At 60.9% G+C, this 26,686-nt stretch overlaps 1 protein-coding gene across 1 annotated transcript in view; it reads right to left on the minus strand.

Moving 5' to 3' along the window:
• The window catches only part of Eefsec (eukaryotic elongation factor, selenocysteine-tRNA specific), a 118,375-nt gene that overhangs the window by 9,070 nt on the left and 82,619 nt on the right, over nt 1–26,686 (minus strand). Inside the window, exons 5-6 of the mRNA XM_027954452.2 lie at nt 13,926–14,573; nt 8,617–8,773 (exon numbers count right to left, since the gene is read on the minus strand). Of these exons, the coding sequence (XP_027810253.2) occupies nt 8,617–8,773; nt 13,926–14,573 (805 nt within the window). The remainder of the gene's footprint in view (nt 1–8,616; nt 8,774–13,925; nt 14,574–26,686) is intronic.

Consider the following 26,686-nt stretch of genomic DNA (forward strand, 5'->3'; position numbering starts at 1 on the left):
TTTAACATTTTATTTAGAGACAGGGTCTCCCTGAGCGGCTCAGGGCCTTGCTAAGTGTCTGAGGCTGGCCTCCACCTTGTGATCCTCCTGCCTCAGCCTCCAGAGCCATTGAGATTGCAGGCAACCTTGCCGGGCCAAGATACCTTTGGGGATTGAACCCAGGGGTGCTGACCCCTGAGCCCCGTCCCCAGCCCTTTTTAACATTTTATTTAGAGACAGGGTCTCGCTGAGCTGCTCAGGGCTTTGCTAAGTGGCAGAGGCTGGCCTCCACCTGGCGATCCTCCTGCCTCAGCCTCCCAAACTGCTGGGATGACAGGCGTGGGCCACGGCACCCAGCTTAAAGCCCAAAGTTCCAAGGCACACTAAGGGTCAGGGAGAAGAGGCACAGAGTGACCCCCGGGTGGTCAGGGGACCCGGGGAATCCAGGCTAACCGGAAACTCAGCCTTCAGGAGCAGAGATGGCAGGAGGGTGGGAGGTGTGGCTTCCCTCAGGGCCTCTGGGGACCTGGGGAGTCCAGGGGGCCGTGTGCAGACCTCCTCCTGGCCTGGGCAGCCTGGCCGCTCAGGCAGGCAGGAGGGACTGTCCCCCTGTGGGCCCCTCTGCTCCTTCTCCCCCTGACCCTGGGCAGGCCCTCTGTGGGGAGGAGGCTGGACGGTTCCCTCTCCCTCCTCCTGCGCAGGCTCCTCCCGCGGCTGGACCCGGGGAGAGGGCAGGAGTTGACAGAGTGACCAGGATTGATGGGCCGGGCCTGGGGGGCCTGGGGGGCGGGGAGCAGGGGGTGCCTTTGGCCCAAACAATATTTGATATGTTTTTTTCAGGGCAGCTACAAAGTCAGGATGAGGCTCCGGGCCCTAAAACAAGCCCATAAAATCGAAAAATATTTATCTGGAAGGGTGGCAAGTCCCATAAAAGTTTTATGAAGGTTTTACAGCCCCCCGTCAGGAAGCTGGCCGCTCGGTCACCTCCCTCCTACCCAGGGGGAGCGGGCAGCCCAGGCGCAGGCGCACCCACGTCCACACACAGGGGGACACGCAGGCCGGCCGCGGGGGGGGCCTCCTGACCAGGTGACCTTGGGGCCTCAGCTCTGCGCGGCCTCCCCCTCCGCCCTGGGTCTCCACTCTCAGGGTGCCAGGAGCACAGGGCCCAGGGCCACAGGCTGGCTGTCCTGTCGGGGTTCTTTCCCGGGCAGCCTGGGAGGATCTGGGGGGGCAAAGATGGCCAGGGCTTTGCTCAGCTCCTGGTGAGGATCCCCAGTTGGTGGGTACAGTGGCCCACGCCTGTCCTCCCAGGGGCTGGGGAGGCTGAGGCAGGAGGATCGCAGGGTGGAGGCCAGCCTCAGCCAAAGCGAGGCCCTGAGCCACTCAGGGAGACCCTGTCTCTAAATAAAATGCAAAACAGGGCTGGGGACGGGGCGCAGGGGTCGAGGGTCCCTGGGTTCAATCCCTGGTGCCAAAAAAAAAAAAAAAATTAAAAATCATAAAACAACAATCTCCATTTTAGAGAGAAAGAGGCGGCCTCAGGGGCGAGGCCTGCCTGGGCGGCCCAGGAAGTGGCTGAGGGAGCGGCAGGCCCAGGCCTGTCTCCTGTGCTTGGTCGCGTCCTGAGGTGGTGGACAGAGTCCTCCAGGCCTCTCCCAACAGGGCCCACTAAGCCCGTGACGTCCCCCACGACCTGTGCCCAGCCACGGGCTGTCTTCGCCTTTCCACTCCGTTCCTTTCCTACCCCAGGGCCTTTGCACAGACGCCCACCCCTAACGCCCTCCCTGTCCTGTCGGTGAGCTCTGAATCGCACGCCATCTCTGGGTGGACACAGCCTGCCAGGAGGGCTCCTTATTCCCACAGGCCCAGGAGCCATCTTGCCCTGCCACACTGTCCCCTCCCTGTCACACCCGGGTGCCTAGAAGGAAGTTCGTGCTCTGTGGCACCGTCCCCACCGCCGTGGGAGTCCCAGTCAGGGCTGGGGCACTTTCTCTATTCTATTTAGAGACAGGGTGTCTCACTGACTTGCTCAAGGCCTTGCTAAGTGACTGAGGCTGGCCTCCACCTTGCCATCCTCCTGCCTCGGCCTCCACCTTGCCATCCTCCTGCCTCAGCCTCCCGAGCTGCTGATGTGACAGGCACGCATCAGACAGCCTCTCTCTGGGGACCCTGAAGCCACGATGGCCGCACTTCTCAGGGGCTAGTGCGGGCCCTGCCCAGGGTGAGGCCGCTGGCAGATGGTTCCCGTCGCGGGTGCTGTGCTGATGTTGGTCGCAGATATTCCTGACGTATTGTCTTACCCCATCCATCTTCGTGAACGGTCTGTCTTGTAAAACTGCTTTAATTATGTGATTTTTTCGGGTCTATCTTCCTCATCTGAGTTATTTACGGTATCGTTGTCCCCGTCGCGAGTGCCGGGTCTAAACATTGTTCTAACGGGGCCTTCGATGGCTTCATATGATTTTTACAATCGCTTTGAAAAGCCTGGGGAGGAGGCCGGTCCCTAGTGGGGGGACAGGACACCCCAAAGTGCTCTCTGTCTGGGCTCAGGGACTCCTCCCCCAGGTGGCCTCCGGGAGAGGCTGGCTCTGGTCACAGGCTGGTCCCTTGCTGGGGGCGGGGTGGCTGCTGGATTGGATTTCAGAGGTGACGTCCCCACAGACCCCAGGGCCAGCCCCACCCAGGGCCAGCGGGCGGGCAGGGCGCCTGAGATGGACGCGGGTTTGTTTTGCTTTTTGGAAATGTCACCTTTGACCCCTCACTGAGTTCTTCTCCAGGGTCCCCCGTGGGAGCTGGGGCCAGCTGTGGGGACCCGGTCCTGGGAGTGCCCGGGAGGTGGATCCACACTGACCCTCCCCAAGTCCACCTTGGACCTCCCCGTGACGTTGGCTGGGGACAGTGGGTCACGGGGAAATCCGGCCAGCAGCTGAGGACCCCTGATGGGGACCTGTGGGTCAGAACCAGAGAGCACTGGACGGGGGAACTCTGGGTATCGGAGGCCAGGCCTGACCTGTCCTGAATGTCACTAAGGAAACGTGGACATGGCCAAACAGTCCTGTACTCGTTACCAAAGAAATTCAAATAAAAGCCACGCGCAGTGGCCCGCGCCTGTCATCCCAGCGGCTGGGGAGGCTGAGGCAGGAGGATCGCAAGGTGGAGGCCAGCCTCAGCCAAAGTGAGGCCCTGAGCCACTCAGGGAGACCCTGTCTCTCAATAAAATAGAAAAAGGGCTGGGGACGGGGCGCAGGGGTCGAGCGCCCCGGGTTCAATCTCCAGGACCAAAAATAAAACTAAAAAAATAAAAACAGAGAGGCCATCTTCCGTGTATTAAATTACAGGGACAGACACCAGAGGGGCGGCCTGCGGTGGCGGGGGAGGAGGAGACACCAACCCCTCCGAGCCTGCTGACAAAGTACCAGACGATGTGACACTTTGGGGACTCTGTGGCAGGCATTCTCCGGCAACTTTTAAATGACTGTGGTTATTTTCTTTGTCCAAATCAGAACAATCTGCCTTCAGAAAACCCCCGACGTATTAAAATGGAGATCTACAGACAACATGTCCCCGGTGACGCCGCCACAGCAGTGACAATGACCGTGGCTGGGAGCCACAGGGGCGGGAACCTTCAGGCCCTGGGGCACCGCACAAACCCATTTCACAGATGAGGACACGAGGCTCAGTGAGGCCCAGTGTCGGGGTGCCACCCTGTGGGGCGCCCTCCCTGGAGACCCACAGCGTGAGGCAGTAAGAGAAAAGGCCTTCACAGGGACATTCACTGAAAGGGACGAGGACATCACCCCGGAGGATCCAGCCACCCAGAAGAGGGCTCTGCAAAGCAAGGTCAGAGGAAGGGGGAGGCTCTTTCCATTTCTCTAACATGGACAGAGGAGAGACGGGGATGAAGGGACGTCACTTCCCATGTCACACAGGAATGCACGACCAGGGACACCCCACAGCAGGTCCACCCCCAGGAATGGAAAGTGACACCTGCGTGTGCACCCTATTGTCACAGAGAGCTAGAAAAAAAAAAAAAAAAAGAAATGTTCTTGAATGAGCATCACGGCTGCTTTCAGGTTTTAAATCAAGAGTTTGTGGTTGCTTTTCTTTTTCCCCCAAACTACCCGAAACATCTCATTTGGAGACAGATGCTGAGGCCAGGCCCTGACCCCCCTGTGGGAGGTTGTGCCTCTGCGGCCAAAAGCTACCCCAAGACTGAGTTCAGACTGAACTGGGACTTTTGGATTTCATACTAGGCTTGGCTAGACAATAGGGAGAACTGTCAGAGGCAGAGGATGGAGGACTAACAGCGTGGGCTCTGGGGCTCGACAGCTGTGTGACTTCAGGTCTCTGTTTCCTTGTCTCTAAAATGGAAATTTCACTCATTAGTACTATGGCCCACGCCTGTCATTCCAGTGGCTCAGGAGGCTGAGGCAGGAGGATCGCAAGTTGGAGGCCAGCCTCAGCCACTTAGCAAGATCCTGTCTCTAAGTAAGATATAAAAAGGGCTGGGGATGGGGCTCAGGGTTAAGTGTCCCTGGGTTCAATCCCCAGTATAAAAAAAAGGGGGGGGGTGGGCCACAGGTCAGTGCCTCTCGCTGGCCCTGGAGGGACATGGAGGCTCAGGAAGCCTCCTGTGAGTGGTTGTGGTTGGGAGCGACATGTTCTGGATTTGGATCCCAGCCCTGCTGCTCACTGGGGACGCTCCGGGTGCCTCTCTGAGCCTCGGTCTCCTCATCTGGAGAATGGGCCGACCTGTGGGGGTCAGGCGGGTCTGCAGAATCGTCCATCTTGTGAGGACGTGAGGTTCTTCTCTGCCTGGGGACAGGCCCCTCCCTGCAGGGCGCAAAGCAAAGTCCCTCTGCGTTGTCACCTCTGAGTGAGTCTCCTGGAGCCCACCGAGTTGTGGTCAGTGACGGAGAAGCTCATTCTAGGTCACGTGGGGTCCCCTGGGGACAGCTGGACGCACTGTGTGTCCCCTGTTGCTAAAGGAGGCCCCACGCCAGCCTCCCAGGTGGCTGCTCCAGGAGCCCTGGGGCCTGGCAGAGCCGGCCACACCCCAGCGGGTCCTCGCATGGCGGAGCTGTGTGGCCCATTGTCCCAGAGGAGCAGGTGACGCAGAGCGACTGCGGGGGACTTCAGCTTATGCCCTGATTGTTCTCCAGGGGCTACGCACTGTGGCCATGGGGGGGTGGCAGGGGCTACTGTCCCACCCACCCCTGGGGCTGCTGGTGCCCAATGTGGAGGGGAGGGCGGGCGCTGCTGGCCAAGGTGACCCCGAGGCTGGGTCACTGGGCTTTTTCCTGGTCCCAGGGACTGAACCCAGGGGTGCTAACCCCTGAGCCCCGTCCCCAGCCCTTTTTAGATTTTATTTAGACACAGGGTCTCGCTGAGTTGCTCAGGGCCTTGCTAAGCTGCTGAGGCTGGCCTCCACCTTGCGATCCTCCTGCCTCAGCCTCCTGAGTCGCTGGGATTGTAACCTGTGCCTCCCCCCAGGGCTTTCTGACACTAAGGACCTTTCAGGGATGAGGCTCGTCTGACCACTTCATGGGCCCGACGCCCGGGAGCTCTGCAGCCTTGACTGTGCTCTGGGGCAGGAGGCAGGGGCTGATGGGGAGGGAGGGCGCGAGCCTCAGCCCCACTGCAGACCTGGAGACGCAGGACAGACGGAGCCTCCTCTACACACAGCCTCCCAGCCTCCTCTCTCTACCAGCAAAACGACCTGGTGTTCAGGACGACGCTCAAAGGGCTCCTGTCCTCTCAGGCCTGGCAAAGGGTGGGGACTTGAAGGCAGCTGTTGTATACACGTGGGGCTTTTCAACCTGCAGGTCTGAACTGGCGGTCCTCCTGCCTCAGCCTCCCGAGCTGCTGGGATTGCGGGTATGTGCCACGGTGCCCGGCCAGTTTGTTTTTAATTGGGAGGTTTTATATAAAAACCACATAAGATAGAACTGAGGCCAGACATGGTGGCACATACATGTCATTCCAGTGGTTAGGGAGGCTGAGGCAGGAGGATTGAAAATCGGAGGCCAGCCTCAGCCACTTAGCGAGGCCCTAAGCAACTCAGCGAGACCCTGTCTCTAAATAAAATCTAAAAAGGGCTGGGGACGGGGTTCAGGGGTGAAGCACCCCTGGATTCCATCCCTGGTACCCCCCAAAAATAAAAAAAACAACAAACCGAGGATGAGGCTGGAGGACAGACTCTGTTTCTCCTCCATCCTGGCCTCCACCCTACCTGCTCAGCCTCCCAGGCATCTGGCCTCGCAACCCAAAGAAGAGGCCACTGGCAGGAAACCCCGAGGGCCCTTTGCCTGTCCCCAGCCTGCCCGGCTGAGCCAGCACTGGGGCCACCAGTGCCCGAGGGTCTCCTGGCTCCTCAGCTCAGCACCTGGACTCCACACCCCACTTTCCAGCCTGCGGCTCCCCACGCTCCCCCGCCCTCCCTCCGTCACCTGGCACCGGGTGTCACCTGGCACCGGGTGGCTCCGGCTTCCTGAGGATTCTTTCCCAATTAAGGCGCCTCCCACAAGGTCAGAAGGAGGATGGGGCTGGGGGTGGAGGATGGGGCTGGGGGTGGAGGCCGGCGGTGGCAGGAGGAATCCACCAGCCACAGGCTGCAGAGGCTGCTGCCCGGGAGGAATGTGCGCTCCAGAGCTGGGGCTGTCCCCGCGCGCCCCGTCCCGGGCCCCCACACAGTGCTGGGGGCCTCCTCTGGGACCTCCCTGCTAGAGTCTGCCTGGTGCTGGGGAAGGGGAAGCCTCCTTCCCTGGCCACGTCGCACTCGCCCTGGGGACTGTCCCTCGGGGGAGCTGGCCCAGCGAGGAATCGCAGCGTCCCCTGGAAGGCGCAGGCTCGGGGTCCTTGGGACCTGAGGCCCGGGTGCTGGCCTGCCTGGCCCCCGCCCCAGCTCCCAGGGAGGTGCGGAGGGTTCTCAGGCCGAGAGCCACCCACCCTCGTGGGGACAGCTCTGTCCCCAGCTCCCACCCAAGCCCACAGAGGCCCAGGGCTGGGAGCCAGGGGTCACTGTGGAAGGCATCGACCTGCTCCGTGTCTGTGGCTGTCCCTGTCTGGGAGCTGGATCTCGCTGTTGCTGGGACGGCCTTGAACTTCAGGGTGTGAGTGATCCCCTCGTCTCAGGGGGGGACAACAGGCAGATACCAGCACATCCGGGCTTTTGTTCTATATTTTTAAAATTTAATAACATAGATTTCATTCTGGGGGACAAAACACTGGGGTGGCCCAGCCTGTCACCCCAGCAGCTCAGGAGGCTGAGGCAGGAGGATCACAAGTTGGAGGCCAGCCTCAGCAACTCAGCGAGACCCTGTATCTAAATAAAAAGACAAAAAGGGCTGGGGACGGGGCTCAGGGGTTAGCGCCCGGGGGTCCCATCTTTGGTACCAAAAATCAAAACAAAGGACCAGGGAGCTCACTGGACATTCAGGTGAAGGGGCCCTTTGGTCCCTCCCATGCCATCGGGAGCTGTGGTGCCACCCCCTGCAGCCGTGGCCACCAGGGCACTCCTGCCTCAAACAACCCCCAGCCCTCAAACACACCAGGCCCACTGTCCCCTCTGGACCCATGAGCTGGCTCCGCTGTCCACGGAACGTCCTTTCCCAGGCGGCCCCCGCGGCTCCGCCCTCCCCGCGGCTCCGCCCTCCCCGCGGCTCCGCCCTCCCCGCGGCTCCGCCCTCCCCGCGGCTCCGCCCTCCCCGCGGCTCCGCCCTCCCCGCGGCTCCGCCCTCCCCGCGGCTCCGCCCTCCCCGCGGCTCCGCCCTCCCCGCGGCTCCGCCCTCCCCGCGGCTCCGCCCTCCCCGCGGCTCCGCCCTCCCCGCGGCTCCGCCCTCCCCGCGGCTCCGCCCTCCCCGCGGCTCCGCCCTCCCCGCGGCTCCGCCCTCCCCGCGGCTCCGCCCTCCCCGCGGCTCCGCCCTCCCCGCGGCTCCGCCCTCCCCGCGGCTCCGCCCTCCCCGCGGCGCTATGGGGCCAACCTGGTGCCCTTCACAGGTGGATGGATAAGGAAACACAGGGGAATATTACACAGCCTTAAAGAAGACTGAAATGCTGGCATTTGCAGGTGAACGGATGGAGCTGCAGACGATCATGCTACACGAAATAACCCAATCCCCCAACCAAAGCCAAGTGTCCTCTCTGATGTGCACATAAGGGTGGGGTGGGGGGCATAGCAGAGAGGAAGGGAGGGGAGGGGACCAGGAGAGACAGGGGAATGAATGGACGTCACTTTCCCATGTTCACATAGGAACCCACGACCAGGGACACCCCACAGCAGGTCCAGCCACAGGAGTGGGTTGTCACACCCCATATGTGTGTGACATCTCAGAATGCACACAGTGACCCTTCAGAACAACCTCAGGTTCAAAGGCAGCGTCCTCCGCCCCTGACCTCTGACCTCAGCCTTGACCTGTTTAGACCACCCCAACTTGGCCAAGGTTGGCTAGAGTGGGAACTTGACCTCTGACCTTGACCTTGTTCAGACCACCCTGACCCCTCCCAGGCCCCTCCAGGGTGTCCCAGCCTCCGGCTCTGCCCCCGCTCAGGGTCGGGAAGCTGAGCCCAGGCCCTGGCGCCCTCTGGGTGGCCTCCCTGTGCCCCGGGCGCCCTGGTGCAGGAGGACGGCCCACTCACCGGGGACGTGGACCTTGAACTTGCCGCTCTGGCCGAAGGCGCTGTCGATGACGCCCAGCTCCCCGGTGGACAGCCGCACCCGGAGCCCCACGAAGAGCTGGATGTTGGTCTCCTTCTTGAACAGGGAGCGGCCGATCACGCTGTAGTCGTCCATCGCCTGTCCCCACACCGTCCCCGAGAGAGGGCGTCAGGACAGTCCCCAGACGGCGGCCCTGGGCACGGCCACGCTGCACCCCTGAGGAGCCCTGAGGGTGGGGGCGCTGAGCCCACCTACAGGTCGCCACTCACACCCAAGTAGGGCAGAAACCCCAGCTGGGAGCTACAGCGTCCCTGTCACGGTCACTCCCTTGACATGAGCCCACTGTGGGCAGGGTCAACACTGTAATGCCCAGGGCAACCCCGTGAGCCCCACCTTACAGCTGAGGACAGCAGGTATGGCTCGATCAAGGTGTCCAGGGCCACCTGACTTCCTGCTGTCCTCTCCCCGTGAGTCTGTCCCCACCTTTGGGACCAGAGGTTGACTCCCGTCTCCGGACCTGTTCTGGGTTTTATTTAGAGACAGGGTCTCGCTGAGTTGCTCAGGGCCTCGCTAAGAGGCTGAGGCTGGCCTCCACCTTGCGATCCTCCCGCCTCAGCCTCCCCAGCTGCTGGGATGACAGGCGTGCCCTATGGCACCTGGCTCCCCAACCTTTAAAAATTTTTTCATTTTCTTCTTCCTTGTGCCTTTATCGTGTGCCACAGGTTTACAACATCATGGGTTCATTTTGGCATGCTCATGAGCACAGAGAACACAGGCTCCATTCCCATTCCCCGCCGGCCTCTGGGCTGTGGCCTCTACCCCACTGGTCTCTCTTTGACTGATTTAGTTTTTAAGTGGGTACACTAGTGTCCCCTCTTTTCTTTGGGTCATAAAACATGCACTTAGCAAAGCCAAATGCCGGGGACGTCCCCTCCTGCCCGGGGGCCTGTTGGGACACGCTCGGTGTGCCCACTTCAGGGGACTCAGGGCAGAGACCCCAGGTGGGTTTCAGTGCCTCGTAAACAGGGGCCAGGGCCGGGGGCTCAGGGCGCCCGCTGTCGTTCTATGTCCCCAGCTGTCCCTGCCGTCCCATGGTGGTGGCAGGGGACCCCTGACCTGCGCCACCACGAGACTCTGGAAGTGTCTGGGGTCAGGTGAGGAGCGAGGGGCGTCCGTTCAGAACAAGCTCAGGTTCAAAGGCAGCGTCCTCCGCCCCTGAGCCCCGGCCAGGGGACACCAGAGTGCCCAGTGCACGAGGACCTCCTGCCACCTTCTGTGTCTGCATTTCCACTGGGGACGTCAGGTGGGTGAGCCGGCCCCCTGTGGGCGTCCCCCTGCCTGCGAAGGCCCCCACTGGCCCTTAACAGCAGCTGACAGCATCTCTGCACTGTGTCAGTCCCACAGAGGGGACCGAGGGTGCCCGTGGGTGTGGCCACCCCTGGGGAGGAGCTGAGGGGTCCCCCAGGCACATCTGTCCCTCTGGGGCCCTGCTGGCCCTCGGCACCCAGTCTCCTAACTCCTGCCCTGGGACAGAGGAAAGGTGGCCACGTGTCCTCAGCCGTGTCACACGGGGGTGCCCCAGGGCACTGCTGAATCTTTAGAGAAGCCCCCTGGGGTCTGGGGACTCGGCAGGTGTCACCCAGCCAGGGAGTGTGACAACACCACGTTCTCTTTATTCTGTCCCAGGGATTGAGCCCAGGGACGCTTACCCCTGAGCCTGTCCCCAGCCCTTTTTATGTTTAGAGACAGAGTCTCGCTAAGTGGCTGAGGCTGGCCTCCAATTTGTGATCCTCCTGCCTCAGCCTCCTGAGCTGCTGGGATGACAGGTGTGTGTCCCGGCACCTGGTGCAATACCACGTTCGAATTCAGGCTGAGAGGAGGGGACCTCTTCTGTGGCTTAGGTCACAGCAATGCCAGTTGTGCCCAGAGTGGCTTTCTCTGTCTTTGGACTCCCTTGAGCTGGGAGGAGGAGGAAGATGAAGAGGAAGAGGAGGAAGAGGAGGAGGAGGAGGAGGAGGAGGAGGACCTGGTGCTGGGAAGACAGGGCTTAGAAGCTCTTAAGAGGTCCTCTCTGAACCTCAGTCTCTTCCTCTGAATAAAGTTGCCGTTCAAATCAGGGCCTGAGGTCGGTCAGAACACCAAGACCTGGTGACAGCACGGCCACCCAGGGGACAGCAAGCAGGAGGCGGAGAGAACGAGGGGATCGTCCCAAATTCCAGCCTCTCCCAGCTCCAGCGGCAAGACACCAGCCGTCGCCCGAGGAGGACGCGGGCCAGCTGGAGTTGGAATCAGTCACTGTGACGTGACACGGGGCGGGCGGGGGCTGCTCGTGGGGAACAATGACGGGATCTGGCCAGCGCGGTCACAATAGCTCCGATGGGGACCTCCGCTGTCTGCAGAGTGGTCTGCTGTCCCTTCCCCTGGTGGCTGGAGGCCCGGACTCCCCAGGAGTGGTCGCTGGCTGCGTGCGGCAGCCCGGGGTCTGCTCACATGCCAGGCGAGTCCCCAGTGTCCCCAGCGCTGAGTGGGAGCTTGGCAGCCGGAGCGCGTGATGATGTCGTTACATGTGTGGCGCCCGGGGCTCGGTCCCCGAGGAGGCCCAGGCTCTGAGGCAGCTGGGCTCAGTCAAACGGCAGAGGGGCGTCCAGGGAGGGAGGGACACGGCGGTGTCACTGTCCCAGTAGGGCCCAGGGCTGCTGCGAGGAGGACCTTGTGCCCAGAGGGGCAGGGCCTGGAGACCTGGACCAGGTGAGGGTCCTCTCTGGACCTCAGTTTCTTCCTCTGAAAAAGGCCGTCATAGGATCAGGGGTGCGGAGGTCGGTCGGGACACCAAGACCTGGTGACAGAGTGGCCACCCGGGGCAGGACCTCAGGGGCGTCCAACTCGGGGAGAGGTCCCCTCTGGGCGGGTTTTAAAGGTGCCCAGCGTCCCCTGGTGTGCTGAACCAAGCAGAGGATGGTCACGTGCTCGGTGCCCGTGCTGCCCACTGTTCTTGGGCTCCCTCCTCAGTTACCACTTGTCACCAACCAACAGAGTCCTCCTGGGGGACAGGGACCCGTCGTCCTCTGGAGCAGGGTGGCAGGGGGTGCCGGGGTCGAGGATGAGCCTTGTGTAATACAGTGACTCTTCCAGGTCACCTGAAAGTCACCAGAACTGGAAGATTAAGAAGCTCTGTGGTGACATTTGGTATCAGAACTTCTGCTGCCTCCTCCTCCCCAGGGCAGGGCCGAGGCCTGGCAGAAAACAGAGGCCTGGGGCAGCCCTGGTGTGGGGCTGGCTTCTGGGTCCAGCTGCTGGGACTCCTGGGCGAGCCGCGTCACTCCTCTGAACCTCAGTATCCTCTTCTGTAAAAATAAGGCAGCCCGGTGCAGGGGTGGCCCACGCCTGTCTTCCCAGTGACTTGGGAGGCTGAGGCAGGAGGATCGCAAGGTAGAGGCCAGCCTCAGCCACTTAGCAAAGCCCTGAGCAACTCAGAGAGACCCTGTCTCTAAATCCAAAATAGGGCTGGGGACGGGGCTCAGGGGCCCCTGAGTTCAATCCCACCCGCTGCCCCTGCTCAGGTTGGGCAGGACCTCTGTCCACAGCGGGCCTCCGTGGCCAGCCTCCACTCCCCACTCCGCCCCCCGAGTGGCCATCAGCAGCCCCCATACAGGCACATCCCCCTTCAGGGGCAGGTCAAGAGCCCGAGGGACAGTGGCCAGGCGGCTGGCCTTCCAGGGAGAAAGGGAGATGACACCTCTCAGAGCACCTGCTGGGCCAGTTGGGCCACCGACTCCTCTGAGAGGAGAAACCGGTTCTGGGGACAGTGGCCATCTTCTCCAGAGCCAGCTCTTCCCCCCGCCCAGCGGCCTGACCCCGGGTCCATGTGAGCGAAGCCATTTCCACGGGAGGTGAGTCCGCAGCTCGTGACCCGCTGGACGGCAGGACAGGCCACGGCTGGGCCTGGGCCAAGACACCAGGCGGCCCTGACCTTCCCGGGAAGGAGAGGCCGTTGTGACTTGTGCTTCAGGGGGACCCTGGCTTGCTCAAGTGACCTGGGAGGCCACCAACCTTCAGGCGGCTTGCAAGGAGCCCGGGGCCAGGGGCAGCAGGACAGGCCACAACGGGCCGTCCCCTGGGGCTGGGGCCTGCCCAGGAGGAGGCTGGAGGCCGGCCCAGAAGGAGGCTGGAGGCCGCCCAGCCAGGGGCAGCCAGGGGCAGGTTGCCTGCGGCCAGCGCCCTGGGCACCCGGGCCAGGCCATCACCAGCCGAGCGGCCAGAGCCAGGAGCCAGGGGACAGCAGGCTTCAAAGCCACCAAGGCTCCTGGTGGCGCCGGCGTGTCCACACTCGGCTGTGCCCCGCCGCGGGCTCCTGCCGCCCAGCCCTGGGGCCCTCCCGAGTGGCGCCAGTGAGAGGTGGCCGGGCCTGGCCTGACCCCTGGGGGGGGACAGCCTGTTGTCCCCACCCAGCCGGGAGCCCTGGTGTCTGGGCCTCGAGGAAAGTTCTAGAAAACAGTCCTGTGCTACCCAGCAGTGATCAAGGGACCCTTCTGGGCGGGGACACTTCAGGGCCTTACCTGGTGTCCCTGTCCCACCCCACCCCACGGGGGGGAGGTCCCCATTTTTCTAATAAGGAAGCTGCGGTGGCCCGGCTGTCCCCGGCCCTGGCAGCCGCTCTGGCCGCGTTCCCAGAGCCCTGGCCACGGCTCAGCCGCGCGGGTCCTGTCACCAGCTCAGTCTCCTGCCACACCCCCGGGTGCCCGCCACTCCCTGGGCCGGCCTCCCAGCCGGTGGCACCACAGCCAGGTGAGGCAGAGCCACAGGACCGAGTGGGGCAGGGGGGAGGGTGGGCGTGCAGCCCAGCGTAGCAGGCCACCTGCTGTCCCTCTCTGTCCCCCCCTTTGCCCTCTCCTGACAGTCCTATGGAAAACAGAGGCCGGTGGCCCACGCCTGTCATCCCAGTGGCTGGGGAGGCTGAGGCAGGAGGACTGCCAGGTGGAGGCCAGCCTCAGCCACTCAGCAAGGCCCTCAGCAGGTCTTTTAAATGCCCCAACCAGCCCCAGGGCACCATGGCGCACACCTGTCCTCCAGCAGCCATGGAGGCTGAGGCAGGAGGATGGCAAAGTGGAGGCCAGCCTCAGCCACAAAGCAAGACCCTGACTCTAAATCAAACATTCAAGGGCCGGGAGGTGGCCCTGTGGTCAGCGCCCCTGGGCTCCATCCCTGGGACCTCCCTGGCCGCCGACACCATCGGGGCCCCGTGGACCCGGCCGCCCTCCCCGAGGAGGCCCAGACTGGAGGCCGTGCTCACCCGCTCCACGAGGCCTTGCTTGTACTTGAGCTTGTAGACCCTGAGGGCGGGCAGCGCGCTCTCCGCGTAGCCCTTGTCCTGCAGCCCGTGCAGCAGGCGACCGTGGAAGGCCAGGCGGCACGAGTTGGCGTGGATGTCCGCGTCCAGCCGGGAGCCGATGACCAGGCTCAGGCGAGGGCAGGTGACCGGCCTCTCGAACTCCACCAGGGCCCACTGCTGCCGTGGACAGCGGCCCTCGGGGGCCTGGCCGGCCCTGCCGTCCGCCTGGTCGCCCTCGGTGGCCGGGTCCCCGCTCAGGTAGCGCTCCTGGAAGAGGTACTCCTGGGCCAGGTCGAAGGCGTCCACCTGGGGCTCCTGGTCGAAGCGCTGGGGCTCGGGGCTGAAGAAGAGCAGGCGGCCCATGACCGTCTCGTGGCCCAGCGTGATGTGGAACTTGGCCTTGGTCAGCAGCGGGCCCCGGAAGTAGGGGATCTTCTCCACGGAGATGATGGCCGCGTGCAGGGTGGGCAGCGACTCGGGGGTGCACACCAGCCCGCGCTCCAGCAGCTTGGGGTCAAACTGGGTGACGCAGATGCCCAGGCGGTCACCCTGCATGGCCGAGGTGACGGGCGTGTGGAACATCTGCATGGACTTGACCTTCTTCACCACCTGGCGGGGGGATGAGAGGGGTGTGAGACCAGCAGGGCTGCGTGGGGGGACCCGTCCCGACATCCATGATCCCAGAGGAGGCCGAGGCAGGAGGATCGCAAAGTGGAGGCCAGCCTCGACAACTTAGCAAAACTGTGTCTCAAAATAAAATTAGGACAGGGGCAGGAAAGAGGGTCAATGACAGGAGGTGATCTGGGCACCGGGCAAGGAGGCCGCCAGGGACACAGCTCGGGTGGCCGGGGAGTCACATCTCACGGGAGGCACCCTCTGCCACGGTCACCAGGTAGGCTGCCTCCCGCCCTCGGCTGCCCACACTCCTCTGAGCATTTTTATTTTGGGTGCCAGGGATTGAACCCAGGGGCACTTCACCCCGGAGCCCCGTCCCCAGCCCTTTTTCTATTTTATTTAGAGACAGGGTCTCACTGAGTGGCTCAGGGCCTGGCTCAGTGGCTGAGGCTGGCCTCCACCTTGCGATCCTCCTGCCTCGGCCTCCCCAGCCGCTGGGATCAGTTGTGCACCACCATAATGCCCAGCCTGTTCCCAGTTTGTGTGATATTTTATGTTTTAGTTGTAGTTGACACAAAACCTTTATTTTATATATTTATTTTTGTGTGGTGCTGAGGATCCCACCCCGGGCCTCACACGTGCCAGGTGAGCCTCTACCCTGAGCCCCAGCCTAGTCCAGTTTTCAATTTTTGGCTGGAAGATCACGGGGTGGATTCTGTCTCTCACAAGGACCCCTCCCAGTGTCCTTGTAGAGGGTGGGGAGGGGACGGTCTCAGGGTCACTGCCCTGGAGGAGAACTGCAGGGTTGGCGGAAAGACGTGCTCAGTTTTACTAAGTAAATTAAAAGCTCTATCATCAGGCCTCAGGCCCTAGGTGTGGGACATCTTCCCCGGCAGTTGGTGCTGTCTGATTGTTCGACTTCTGCCCATCAGATTTGGGTCTTTTGCTTGGAAATCCTGAGATGGGGATCTGGCTAAAAACCCAGCCCAGCCAGGCTCAGTGGCCCACGCCTGTCATCCCAGCAGCTTGGGAGGCTGAGGCAGGAGGATCACAAGGTGGAGGCCAGCCTCGGCCACTTAGCAAGGCCCTGAGCAACTCAGCGAGACCCTGTCTCTAAATAAAATAGAAAAAGGGCTGAGGACGGGGCTCAGGGGTGAAGCACCCCTGGGTTCAATCCCTGGTACCCCCCAAAAAGTCACCATGACCGTGTACATGTCACTTTGCACACAGCAGTTTCTCCGATGTAGACCCTGGGAGGGGACCCACTTGGGGTGGGCACGGTCTAGTCTTCCTAGAGGCTACTGGTGGTTACTGGTGGCTCCCTGCAGAGTCTGGTTACGCCTCCTCAGGGCAGAGGCTGGCCTCCCACTTGTGATCCTCCTGCCTCAGCCTCCGGAGCCACTTGGGAGGCCCAAGTTCTCCAGGAGCTTTCTTTCTGTGACCAAGGGACAGTCCAACAAGCATCACCCCACTCTGCACAGGGTCAGCCGTGCTGGGCACCCTCTGGGATCAGCAGACGCCTGGGTGAAGCGGCCTTGTGTGTCGCAGCCTCGAGATGCTGGCGATAAGGCCGTAATGAGATTGGGCCTCTATGATCTATTTTTCATTCCATTAATGAGCCTGGAAGCCCCTGGCTGGGCTAAAGGCGAGGGCCGGGGCCTGGCAGGTTCCTCATTACTTAATAGAATGTAAATCGGAGGGGAAAAGACACCCGGGGTTGACACTAACGAGCTGACGGGGGATCAGTTACTGGACTCGGGGAGGCTCAGGTTGGAGGCGGGGAGAAATGAGCTTTGAGAGCCCGTCTGGTGGGGCTCATCAGCCCTGGTCCATGTCCCTTAATAAGGTTTCAATTTAACCTCCTGATCCCCCTCCTTGGAGCTGGGCCTACAGATAAGACCCTGATGCATCTAATTGCATCTCGCACAAAAATGCAAACCCAAGCTCTGGGCCTCCAAGGAGGGCGCTTGGGGATGGGGGTCCTGGGGGCTGCCAGGGCCCCCTGCTGGGCCAGAGCCTAGGTTCCCTGGCAGGTCCCCCCGGGACTGCAGTCAGACGTGGGTGAACACCCCTCCACACACACAGACACAGACACGGATTTTGGGAGGACTTCAAGTCATTTCGAGAGGTGCAATGACATCGTGATCACCCCCGATCCCAGCACCTGGGGGTGACTGCTGAGAGTCTGTCCCTGACACTTTAACTCTTTTTTTCTTTTTCTTTTTGGCAACTGAAGTCTTGACATTGAGTTGAAGACCCATAATCCTATTTCCTTCCTTTGGCTCCTCTGGAGTAATTACCTTCATCAGCTCTTTATTTTTTTTTTTTTGGGGGGGGTACCAGGGATTGAACCCAGGGGCCCTCCACCCCTGAGCCCCGTCCCCAGTCCTTTTTCTATTTTATTTAGCAACAGGGTCTCGCTGAGTTGCTAAGTGGCTGAGGCTGGCCTCCACCTTGCGATCCTCCTGCCTCAGCCTCCCAAGCTGCTGGGATGACAGGCATGTGACACAATATGAATTCCTTATGTCCCCTTCATCCTCATACACAGTATAACCATGGCGTGTCCTTGAATAGCATATGTACTCCGTTGTGTATACAATGGTATCACATTATTGTTTAATTCTCCTCTCTCTGACATCTGTTCACTTTCAGATACATACACACGTGTGCTATTCTTGACTCCTGTATAGTATTGTTCTCTATGAAGACTCCACCTGTCATTTACCCATGTCCTTACTGATGAAGGTGAAGTTTGCTAATTTTTGCTATGAAAAATGTCACCATGCTGATGTGCTGGTCCACACCTGTCATCCCAGCATCTTGGGAGGCTGAGGCAGGAGGATCGCAAGTTGGAGGCCAGCCTCAGCCATTGAGTGAGGCCCTGAGCAACTCAGGGAGACTCTGTCTCTAAATAAAATCTAAAAAGGGCTGGGGATGGGGCTCAGGGCTCAGGTGCCCCTGGTTCCATCCCTGGTACCCTTCTCCTCCACCAAAAAGTGGCCACAGCTGTCCCTGCCACTCCCTCTCACATAAGGTGACACTGCGTGGCACCTGCTGGTCTCACTGGGTCTCCCCGATGGCTCTCTGCGGAGCCAAACAGGCCGCTCCCCACCCCGACCTTGGGCTGAGGGTCGTCAGCTGTTGGACTGGGGTGGCCTTTTGTCTCCACGCGTGTCACCTGAGGACCAGGGGCCAGTCCCTCCTGGGCGGGGTCTCTGGAGACTGAGGCTCCCAAGTCCCAGGGCGGACCCCCCTGGGAGCCAGGCTCGGCTGCTCCCACTGGGCTCTGGAGGCCGAGCCCAGACACCGGGCCAAGCAGGGAGCCGAGCAGTCCCCAACGATGGCTCTCCCCGCTCAGCTGTCCCCGGGCACCGGGCCAGGGATGGGGTCTGGCAGCTCTCGGCAGCCCTCCCACCTGGCCTCTCCCCGCGCCTCCGAGACAGGAGTCATGTTGGCCAAAGTGGAACGAGGGCTCAGGCCCCAGACAAAGGGCCAATTGTCCCCTGGGAGGGAGCCAGGGGGACCCGTTCTCAGAGATCCCCATGTAGATGCCAAAAAAAGGCACCCCCCCCTTCTAAGATCAGCTCTACGGAGTTCTGTCTGTCTGCTGTAAAAATGTCACCATGCTGGGCACGGTGGCACGCACTGGTCAAGCCAGCGGCATGGGAGGCCGAGGCAGGAGGATCGCCAGGTGGAGGCCAGCCTCGGCCACTGAGCCAGGCCCTGAGCCACTCAGCGAGACCCTGTCTCTAAATAAGGGGCCCCACCCCCAGGGACTCGGGGAGGACTTGAACAGGGTCCTGTTTTTGGCAGGGGCCTGGTCACAGTGGGGCGGGTACTGCCCACGGACCTGCAGCTACTCTGGCCTCTCCTGGGCCCTGTACCAGGCTCGCCCGCCCCTCGGGGGCCCCAGGCAGCCCGGGTGACCTGGCCGCGAGGCCCACACCCCAGGTGGCCCCTCTTAGTCCCCACAGGGGCCCTGTGTGGGGCTGGTTTCTGGGGTCCCCGGAGCCCGCCCCCATGATCCCCAGCCCGGTGGCTGCCACATGGTACCTCCTGGGAAGGAGGGAGGGAGGGAGGGGACCTGGCAGTGTCCCACGGAAGGCCCCTCTATGGCAACCTCACAAACAAACCCTGGCCCTTAGCCTCCCAGCCGCTGCAACAATGGGAGGCCGTAAAAGTGACACAGGCTGCCAGGGAGCTATACGTCCCCCCCAGCCACCCTCTGCGATTTGTCCCCCATAAAACTCCAAATTGAATTACGCCGACGTGGCTCCGCGTGCTCCTCACAAGGGGCCTCAATTGTCTTAGCGATCCTGGGCTTTTTGGGGGGTAAGGAATCTGTGGGGGGGACCAGAGAGCACTGTGTCCCCAGGGCTGGGCCCACAGGAGTCTCTGGGGCAGCGGGGACACAGCAGGACCCCACCTGGGGCCCCCACAGGCTTGGCCGGGAAGCCACGGGGGTCTGGGTCTCCAAGGAACAGAGAGGCCCCCTTCCCAACACCGAAGAGGCCACCTGCACCCAGTTCCCCACTCAGCGCAGGACGCTCGACAGGCCTCCCGCTGGTGGCCAGCTCCTAGCTGCTCAGCAAGGCCCCCAGCAGCCTCTGGTGTGGTCTCGGTGCTGGGGAGGCAGGAGGACCGTCAGCGGAGGTCGGGAAAGACGGGGTCAGGGGTCAGGAAGATGGGGGGTTGGCTCAGAGGAACAGAACGCTGATCCCTCCAGAGCACGTCCGCCTCCTCTAATGTGTTGCCAAGGTTACCTGCCCCGGGAACTGTTGTTAATGAGTGTCCCCAGGAGCCTCCTTCCTGCCTGGACCCCAGATCACTGCACCCTCTGGTCACTAGGCAGGACGGCAGCAGCGGGCAGGAGAAGGAAACCCAAATCTATAAAGGGACAGGACACCCCCCTCCAGGGGACCAGCTCTGGACCCCCGTTTCTGGGGAGGGGTCTCCTCTTTCTGTTCTATTTTGGTCCCAGGGATTGAACCCTGAGCCCCGTCCCCAGCCCTTTTTATATTTTATTTAGAGACAGGGTCTCCCTGAGTTGCTTAGGGCCTCACTAAGTGGCTGAGGCTGGCCTCCACCTTGCGATCCTCCTGCCTCGGCCTCCTGAACCGCTGAGATTGCAGGCAACCTTGCCTGGCCAAGATACCTCTGGGGATTGAACCCAGGGGTGCTGAACCCCTGAGCCCCATCCCCAGCCCTTTTTCTATTTTATTTAGAGACAGGGTCTCGCTGAGTTGCTCAGGGCCTTGCTAAGTGGCCGAGGCTGGCCTCCACCTTGCGATCCTCCTGCCTCAGCCTCCCGAGCCCCTGGGACTCCAGGCACATGCTAACTGAGCCTCTTTCTAATCCTAAAGTCAAAACCATCCTAAGGTCTGTCCAGGGGGCCGGGGTGGCCTCTGGGCTGAGAACCTGAGACGGGGACACGCAGGGAACTGGGTGCTGAAAGGTGTGTCTTTCCGTTTTTCTGTCTGTCCGTCTCTGGTTTCCAAGTTCAGCCTTTAGTATCAGGACAAAGAAAAATGACTTGGAGGAAATGTTTCGGGTCTGGGCTTGAAGCTCACATAAATCACCTGCAGTGACTTCCACCAACAATGGAAGGCGGCCTCCAGGGGCCAGCAGGCAGGTGGCCAGGGCGGCTGTCCAGTGGGGCAGGGAGAGGAGGGTCCGAAGTTGGTATCAGACAGTACAACAGCGACTGTTCCCTGCTGGGCGGCCTCCCCTCCTCCCTGGGGACCCTCGGGACAGCTCAGCTCCACAGAGAACCACAGAAACGTGCACTTCTCACCCGATGGAATCTTCTAGAACAAAAGGACCGGAGTAACACAGTCGCGGGGTGTGGCCACCGACTGCCCGCTGCGAGCACGAAGCTGCTCAAAGTCCCAGGTTGGGGGTTTAAAGATCCAGGGCCCCTGTGTGCCCTGTGCCTCCGTCGCTCAGGATTGTTTTCCTGTCACAATCAGGTCTGGGCTCCGCGGCTCCTGGGAACACTGAGGCATCCAGTTCCGGGGCAGGTGGTGGCCTTTATCCCCTGGCCCAGACCCCAAAGGGTTTGCTGGGACCTATTCAGGGGAAGGGGTGCGGGCCCTCTCAGGTCAGAGAAGGGCCCGGGACGGTTTGAGCAGCACGTCCCAGCCCCTGCCTTACAGAGGGTGACGTTACGAATGGGGGCCACTAGGACCTTCGGACTCCTCATCCTCTGCTCTCTGAGGAACAGGGAGGGGCTGGCCTCCAACAGGGCTCCTGCCCAAGGGGGTTCCCAGAGTGACCTTCACTCTCTATGTTCTAGCACAGGTGACGGGGGGCATGGCTTCAGCAAGAAACCCCATGTCAGGTGTGGCTCCAGGGGTCTCTAGTAACCCAAGGGGCGGAATTAAGACCTGTCAGGGGGCAGCAGGAGCTATGGGGGGGGGGATGGTTTTTTGTTTTGTTTTTTCTTTTGGTCCCAGGGATTCAACCCAGGGGTGCTTAACCCCTGAGCCCCGTCCCCAGCCCTTTTTTATTTTATTTAGAGACAGAGTCTCGCTGAGTTGCTTAGGATCTAAGTTGCTGAGGCTGGCCTCCAACTTGCGATCCTCCTGCCTCAGCCTCCCGAGCTGCTGGGGTGACAGCCCCTCTGAGGCTGGGGAGGCTACGGATGACTCACAGTCACAGGGACCCTGGGCAGGGCCTGCCTCCTCCACGGCTCTCGTATGTCCATCAGGACAGTGACAGTCCTGGTGGCCCCCAAGAGATGACAGAAGGAGACACAGGAGGCTGGAGGGCCCTTCTGGGGGCAGGCAGGCAGGGACAGGCCAGCACTCACACGCAGCAGCTCAGAGCATGGGCCCTGAGGCTGGAGGGGGACCTGCAGGGACAGGCTGGCACAGTCACGGCCTGCACAGGCAGCAGGGCTCTGACCAGGCCAGCGGCCTGTCCAACAGGACAAGCCCAGGCTGACTGACTTAGGACTGTTCCCGGAGTGAATAATGGGGCAGAGGCCCAGAAAGGGAAAGGCACAGGCCATCAAAGGGATATCCTTTCGGAAAGAAGAGAAATGACCCCAGCACGGTGGCCCACGCCCGTCATCCCAGCGACTGGGGAGGCTGAGGCAGGAGGATCACAAGTTGGAGGCCAGCCTCAGCAAAAGCAAGTTGCTAAGCAGCTCAGCGAGACCCTGTCTCTAAATAAAATATAAAATAGGGCTGGGGACGGGGCTCAGGGGTTAAGTGCCCCTGGGTTCAATCCCTAGGACTCTCCCCTGCACCAAAGGTGACAGTGACTAGTTCAGGTTTTGCGGGCCACACAGCCTCTGTGACCTGCAATCAGAGGACTTTACTTAAGACCAAGCAAAGCAGTCAGGCAGTTGGCTGAGCTTTGTGGCCTCCTGCTACATACTGAGGACAGCAGCTCACCTGTACCTGTGTCAGCCAGATGCACCTGACCGTCCTGACCAATCAGGAGCCAGACTGTGCCACCCTCACCTTGGTGGCAGCAGCAGAGCCACGTGCCCCTGCAGAGGAGGCCTGAGGGATGGCGGTCATTTCCTAAGCACCTGTCATCTTCTGGGTCCCCTGGCCGAGGTCGGTGGGGGGCAGACACATCCACAGAACGGCGATGTGACATTTAGAGTCGGTCTCCTCATCTGTAACCTGGACGGGGCAGTGGGACCAGGCCCTGCCCAGGAGGAGGACACCTGGGCAGCCCTGGGCGGCTGGGCTGCGGGGATTATTCTGCTCTGTCTCCTAGGAGCCGAGGACAGGGCAGGGCCACTTGAGAGGACTTTCAGAAGCTTAGGCGCCTAAGCCCCGTGGAGCAGCCAGGGGCCGGGCTCACAGAGAGGGTCCTATCTGGAATCAGAATCGGCCCATGAATATACATGATCCCCAGGTAATTCCCGCAATCTCAGCGCCCTAATGGAGCCACCTTGGCTCACTGGGGCATGAATATTTACTGTCCCCTGGCTTTACTGCTCTCGATCTGGGTTCAATTTTGCAAATTAAAATGAAGGCCGTGTGGATAGAGAGATTAGAGGGCAGCCTCGGAAGGCTGCTGTCCCCCTCCAAGGCAAAGCTGGCTCCTGCCCGCTGGCCCGGGGCCCTGCCTAGAGGGGGCAGGAGTCACAGAAAGTGGGACAAAGGATCTGGGGGGGGGGGGTGTCAGGTGTCAGGATTTTGGAAAATACAGCAGGAAGAGGAACAGGCGGGGATGTCCCCAAGGCTTCCCCATCTGGCCACTGAGGACAGGTCCTGAGGATCCACAAGATCAGGGACTGTCCACGCAGAGACCTAGGCCTGGGCTTGAACCCAGGGCACGCGCCCTTCACCTAGCGCGGCCTCGGTTTCCTCATCTGTTAAATGGGGGCACACGCCTCCTCCTCCTCCTCCCCAGGCCGGTGTCTCCGGGGTGCCTGGCCCAGGACACTCAGTCCGTCAGCTGCCACTTCTGGTCACTATAGGCACCAATCAGCACATGGGGTGGGACAGTCTGTGGCCCAGGGACAGGCGCCCAAGGTCTGGGGTACACTTCCCAGATCCTGGGATATAAGGCCAGGGAGGGGCAGCAGCCCAGGGATCTGGGCGGGAGAAGAGGGTCCTGGGAGGGAGGGCCCCAGACAGCTCCCGAGAAGAGCCGCAGCCCCGGGCACACCCGGGCACACCGGGGGCACACCCGGGCCATCTGCCCACCCCACGAAACCCAGCTCCTTGGAAACCGAAAGCCGGAGACGGAAAGGGTCACTTAATCTGCTGCAGCCCAAACACCAACTGGAACGAAGCCGCTGGGAAGCTCGGTCCGGCCAAGCTTTGGAAAGGACAGCGCTGTCCCCTGGGCTCCGCCAGGGCCCTTGATGAGGACCCCCAGGCGGGCGACAGTCCCCTGGCTGGCAAGCACCGGCTCCCACAGGCACAGGCCGCCTGGGCACAGGGCCTCCGTTCCCCACGACGCCCGATCTAGAGAGACCAGGAGGAGCTGGACACACCCTCCCGTCCCCTGCAAGGTCCCTGTGCCGCGTGGCCAGGCTGTCCCAGGAGGGGGGAAGGTCGGGGAGGCTCCAGCCTGCGAGGCGCGGAGTGGGCGCGGTGGCCCGGGAGGGGGCACCCCGGTCAGCAGCCGGTGACAGCAGAGCGTGTGCGGACGGACGTGCAGCAGAGGCTGGTGTCCCTGCAGGGCCCGCTGCCAGCTCCAACTGTCACCTGCTACCAGGGGAAGGCCACCCACTAGACGGCACACAGAGTTGGGCTGTGCCATGTCACACCGATCCCATCGGGATCCCACGTGGAAGATGGGGACCGATGGGGAAAGAGGCTCCAGCCAACTGTCCTGGGCAGGCGGGGGACACCAGCGCTGGAGGGCAGAGCCTTGTGTTGCTCAGAGTAGCCAGCCTCAGGCACACTCAGCCAATAAGAAGCGGGAATGCGGGAAACAGCAAGTACACAACCAATGAGAGCCTGGGTTGCTTCGAGTACTCAGCCAATGAGATGCAGGAATGCGACACTGGGGAGCCCTCAGCCAATGAGAGGCAGGAATGTGGGCACCAGCCAGCGCTCAACCAATAAGAGGCTGGACTCCAGCGAGTTCTCAACCAATGAGAGCCAGGACTGCAGCGAGTACTCAGCCAATGAGAGGCAGGAACATGGGCACCCGAGAGCGCTCAGCCAATAAGAGGCAGGAACGTGGGCACCAGTGAGCACTCAACCAATAAGAGGCTGGAGTCCAGCAAGTACTCAGCCAATTAGAGATGAGAATGCGGGCACCAGCAAGTACTCAACCAATGAGGGCCTGGAATGCAGTGAGTGCTCAGCCAATGAGAGGCAGGAACATGGGCACCCGTGAGTGCTCAACCAATGAGAGACAGGAATGTGAGCATGCGCAAGCGCTCAACCAATGAGAGGCCGGAATCCAGCGAGGACTCAGCCAATGAGAGATGGGAATGCAGGCACCAGGAAGCACTCAACCAATGAGAGCCTGGAATGCAGCGAGGACTCAGCCAATGAGAGGCAGAAATGAGGGCACCAGCCAGCGTTGAGCCAATGAGCGCCCGAAAGCGGGTACCAGCAAGCGATCAGCCAATGAGAGGCGAGAAAGCGGTCCAGGGTGGAGAAGCGGCGAGGACCACGATGGATCGGGGGCTGTCACTCCCCGGGGGCGCGCGGGAGGACCACCCGCAGCCTCCGCAGGCCCGACGAGCCAGCCACAGGCGTCCCCTGGGTGCCTAGCGGTCCCCACCCAGCACCGGGGACCCTCTGCCAGGGCTGGCGCCGAGCAGGGGAGCGGGGAGCCTGGTACCAAAGGGTTACAGGCTGCGCCCGGAGCGGGCGGCTGGCTGTGGGCGGCCTGTTCCTCCTCTTCCTGGGGCCCAGATGTGCTCCCGCACTTCAAAAGGGAGCGACTTACACGGGCCTGGTCGGCCTCGGCTGAAGTAATCATTCCTGCGTGTGGGGATGGAGCACCAGGCCGCCGACGGCAGCTCTGACTTACGGGGAGGGTCGGGGCGGCCGCCGTAAATCTGACTGCGCCTCAGCCGAGATGAAACGAGCCTCCCCGCCCTCGGGGGTCACGGGAGGGAAATGATGGCACCGGGCGCTCGGGGAGGGATGGAGGCCGGTGTGGGGGGCCCCAGCCTGCTGGCTCGCCGCCCCGGGTCCACGGAGGCTCAGGGCGGGCTCCTCGGCCCCCACATGCCCCGGTCCCCAGACCTGCAGGCCCGCGGGACGGCCCTCCCGAAAGGCAAGAGGCGCCCAGAACTAGGCTGGGCACCCAGGGTGCTGCCCCGAGCTGGTTCTGTATCCAGAAACTGGACAGGTGTGGACCCGGAGGCAGGGGGCCCAGGGTGATGGTCCCTTCTGTGGGGACAGAAGGCAGGAGGTAAACAGGGAAGTGGAGCCGGGCAGGTGGCCCATGCCCGGAATCCCAACAGATCGGGAGGCTGAGGCAGGAGGATCGCAAGGTGGAGGCCGGCCTCAACAACTCAGCGAGACCCTGTCTCTAATTAAAATATAAAAAGGGCTGGGGACGGGGCTCGGGGGTGAAGCACCCCTGGGTTCAATCCCTGGTACCAGAAGCAAAAGTTAAGGTTGCAGGCGTGAGGAAGTGAAGGCCCCAGTATGTTCAGGATGAAAATACTAACATGACCTTTACATAGGAGAGGCTCTTTCTGCTGTTTACTTCCTAAGTATGTGTCTGAGGATGTGTAGACATGCTCCATTTATGGGCACAACAAGAATCTGAAAAGATAATATAGCATGATCCTATTGGTGAGAATTTTAGGGAACTGTGACCTTTAACTTGAGGTGCCAGTGTGTTCATTTATCACAACAAGCATGGGATTTTGTTGTAACTGAATGAAACAATTAAAAAAATCAGGTTGTTTTTCTTCTTCTTCTTCTTTTTTTTGAACCAGGGATTGAACCCAGAGGTGCTCAGTATTACTGAGCCCCATCCCCAGCCCTTTTTTATATATTATTTTTAGAGACAGGATCTTGCTGAGTTGCTTAGGGCCTTGATAATTTGCCGAGGCTGGCTTTGAACTTCACATTCTCCTGCCTCAGTCTTCTGAGCTGCTGGGATTACAGGTGTGCACCACCGTGTGCAGCTAGAAAAATCTTAATACGAAAAAAAAAAAAAAATATATATATATATATATATATATATATATATATATATATATATATATATATATATATACACACAAGAATTATGCACCAGGTGTTATGGCCCACACGTGTCATCCCAGCAGCTTGGGAGGCTGAGGCAGGAGGATCGCAAGATGGAGGCCAGCCTCAGCAAAAGTGAGGCCCTAAGCAACTCAGTGAGACCCTGTCTCTAAATAAAATACAAAATAGAGCTGGGGATGGGGCTTAGTAGTGGAGTGCCCCTGAGTTCAATCCCAGGTACCCAAGGGGAAAAAAGCGACAAATAAAATGTCAACTTGCTGACACATGATCAAAGGCACAAGAACGGGACACAGTGGTGCTAACTGGCATCATAAATGGGAATATAATATCAAGTAAAAGTCAAATACAGTGACTTCTCACTAAGCAACTATGTGACACTGTCATAGGAAGTGAATTCTGACAAATTCATACCTGAACCACTGAAATTATGGCAAATATTTTTTTCTG

The sequence above is a fragment of the Marmota flaviventris genome, chromosome 20 (genome assembly GCF_047511675.1).
Source record: "Marmota flaviventris isolate mMarFla1 chromosome 20, mMarFla1.hap1, whole genome shotgun sequence".
Lineage (NCBI taxonomy): Eukaryota > Metazoa > Chordata > Mammalia > Rodentia > Sciuridae > Marmota > Marmota flaviventris.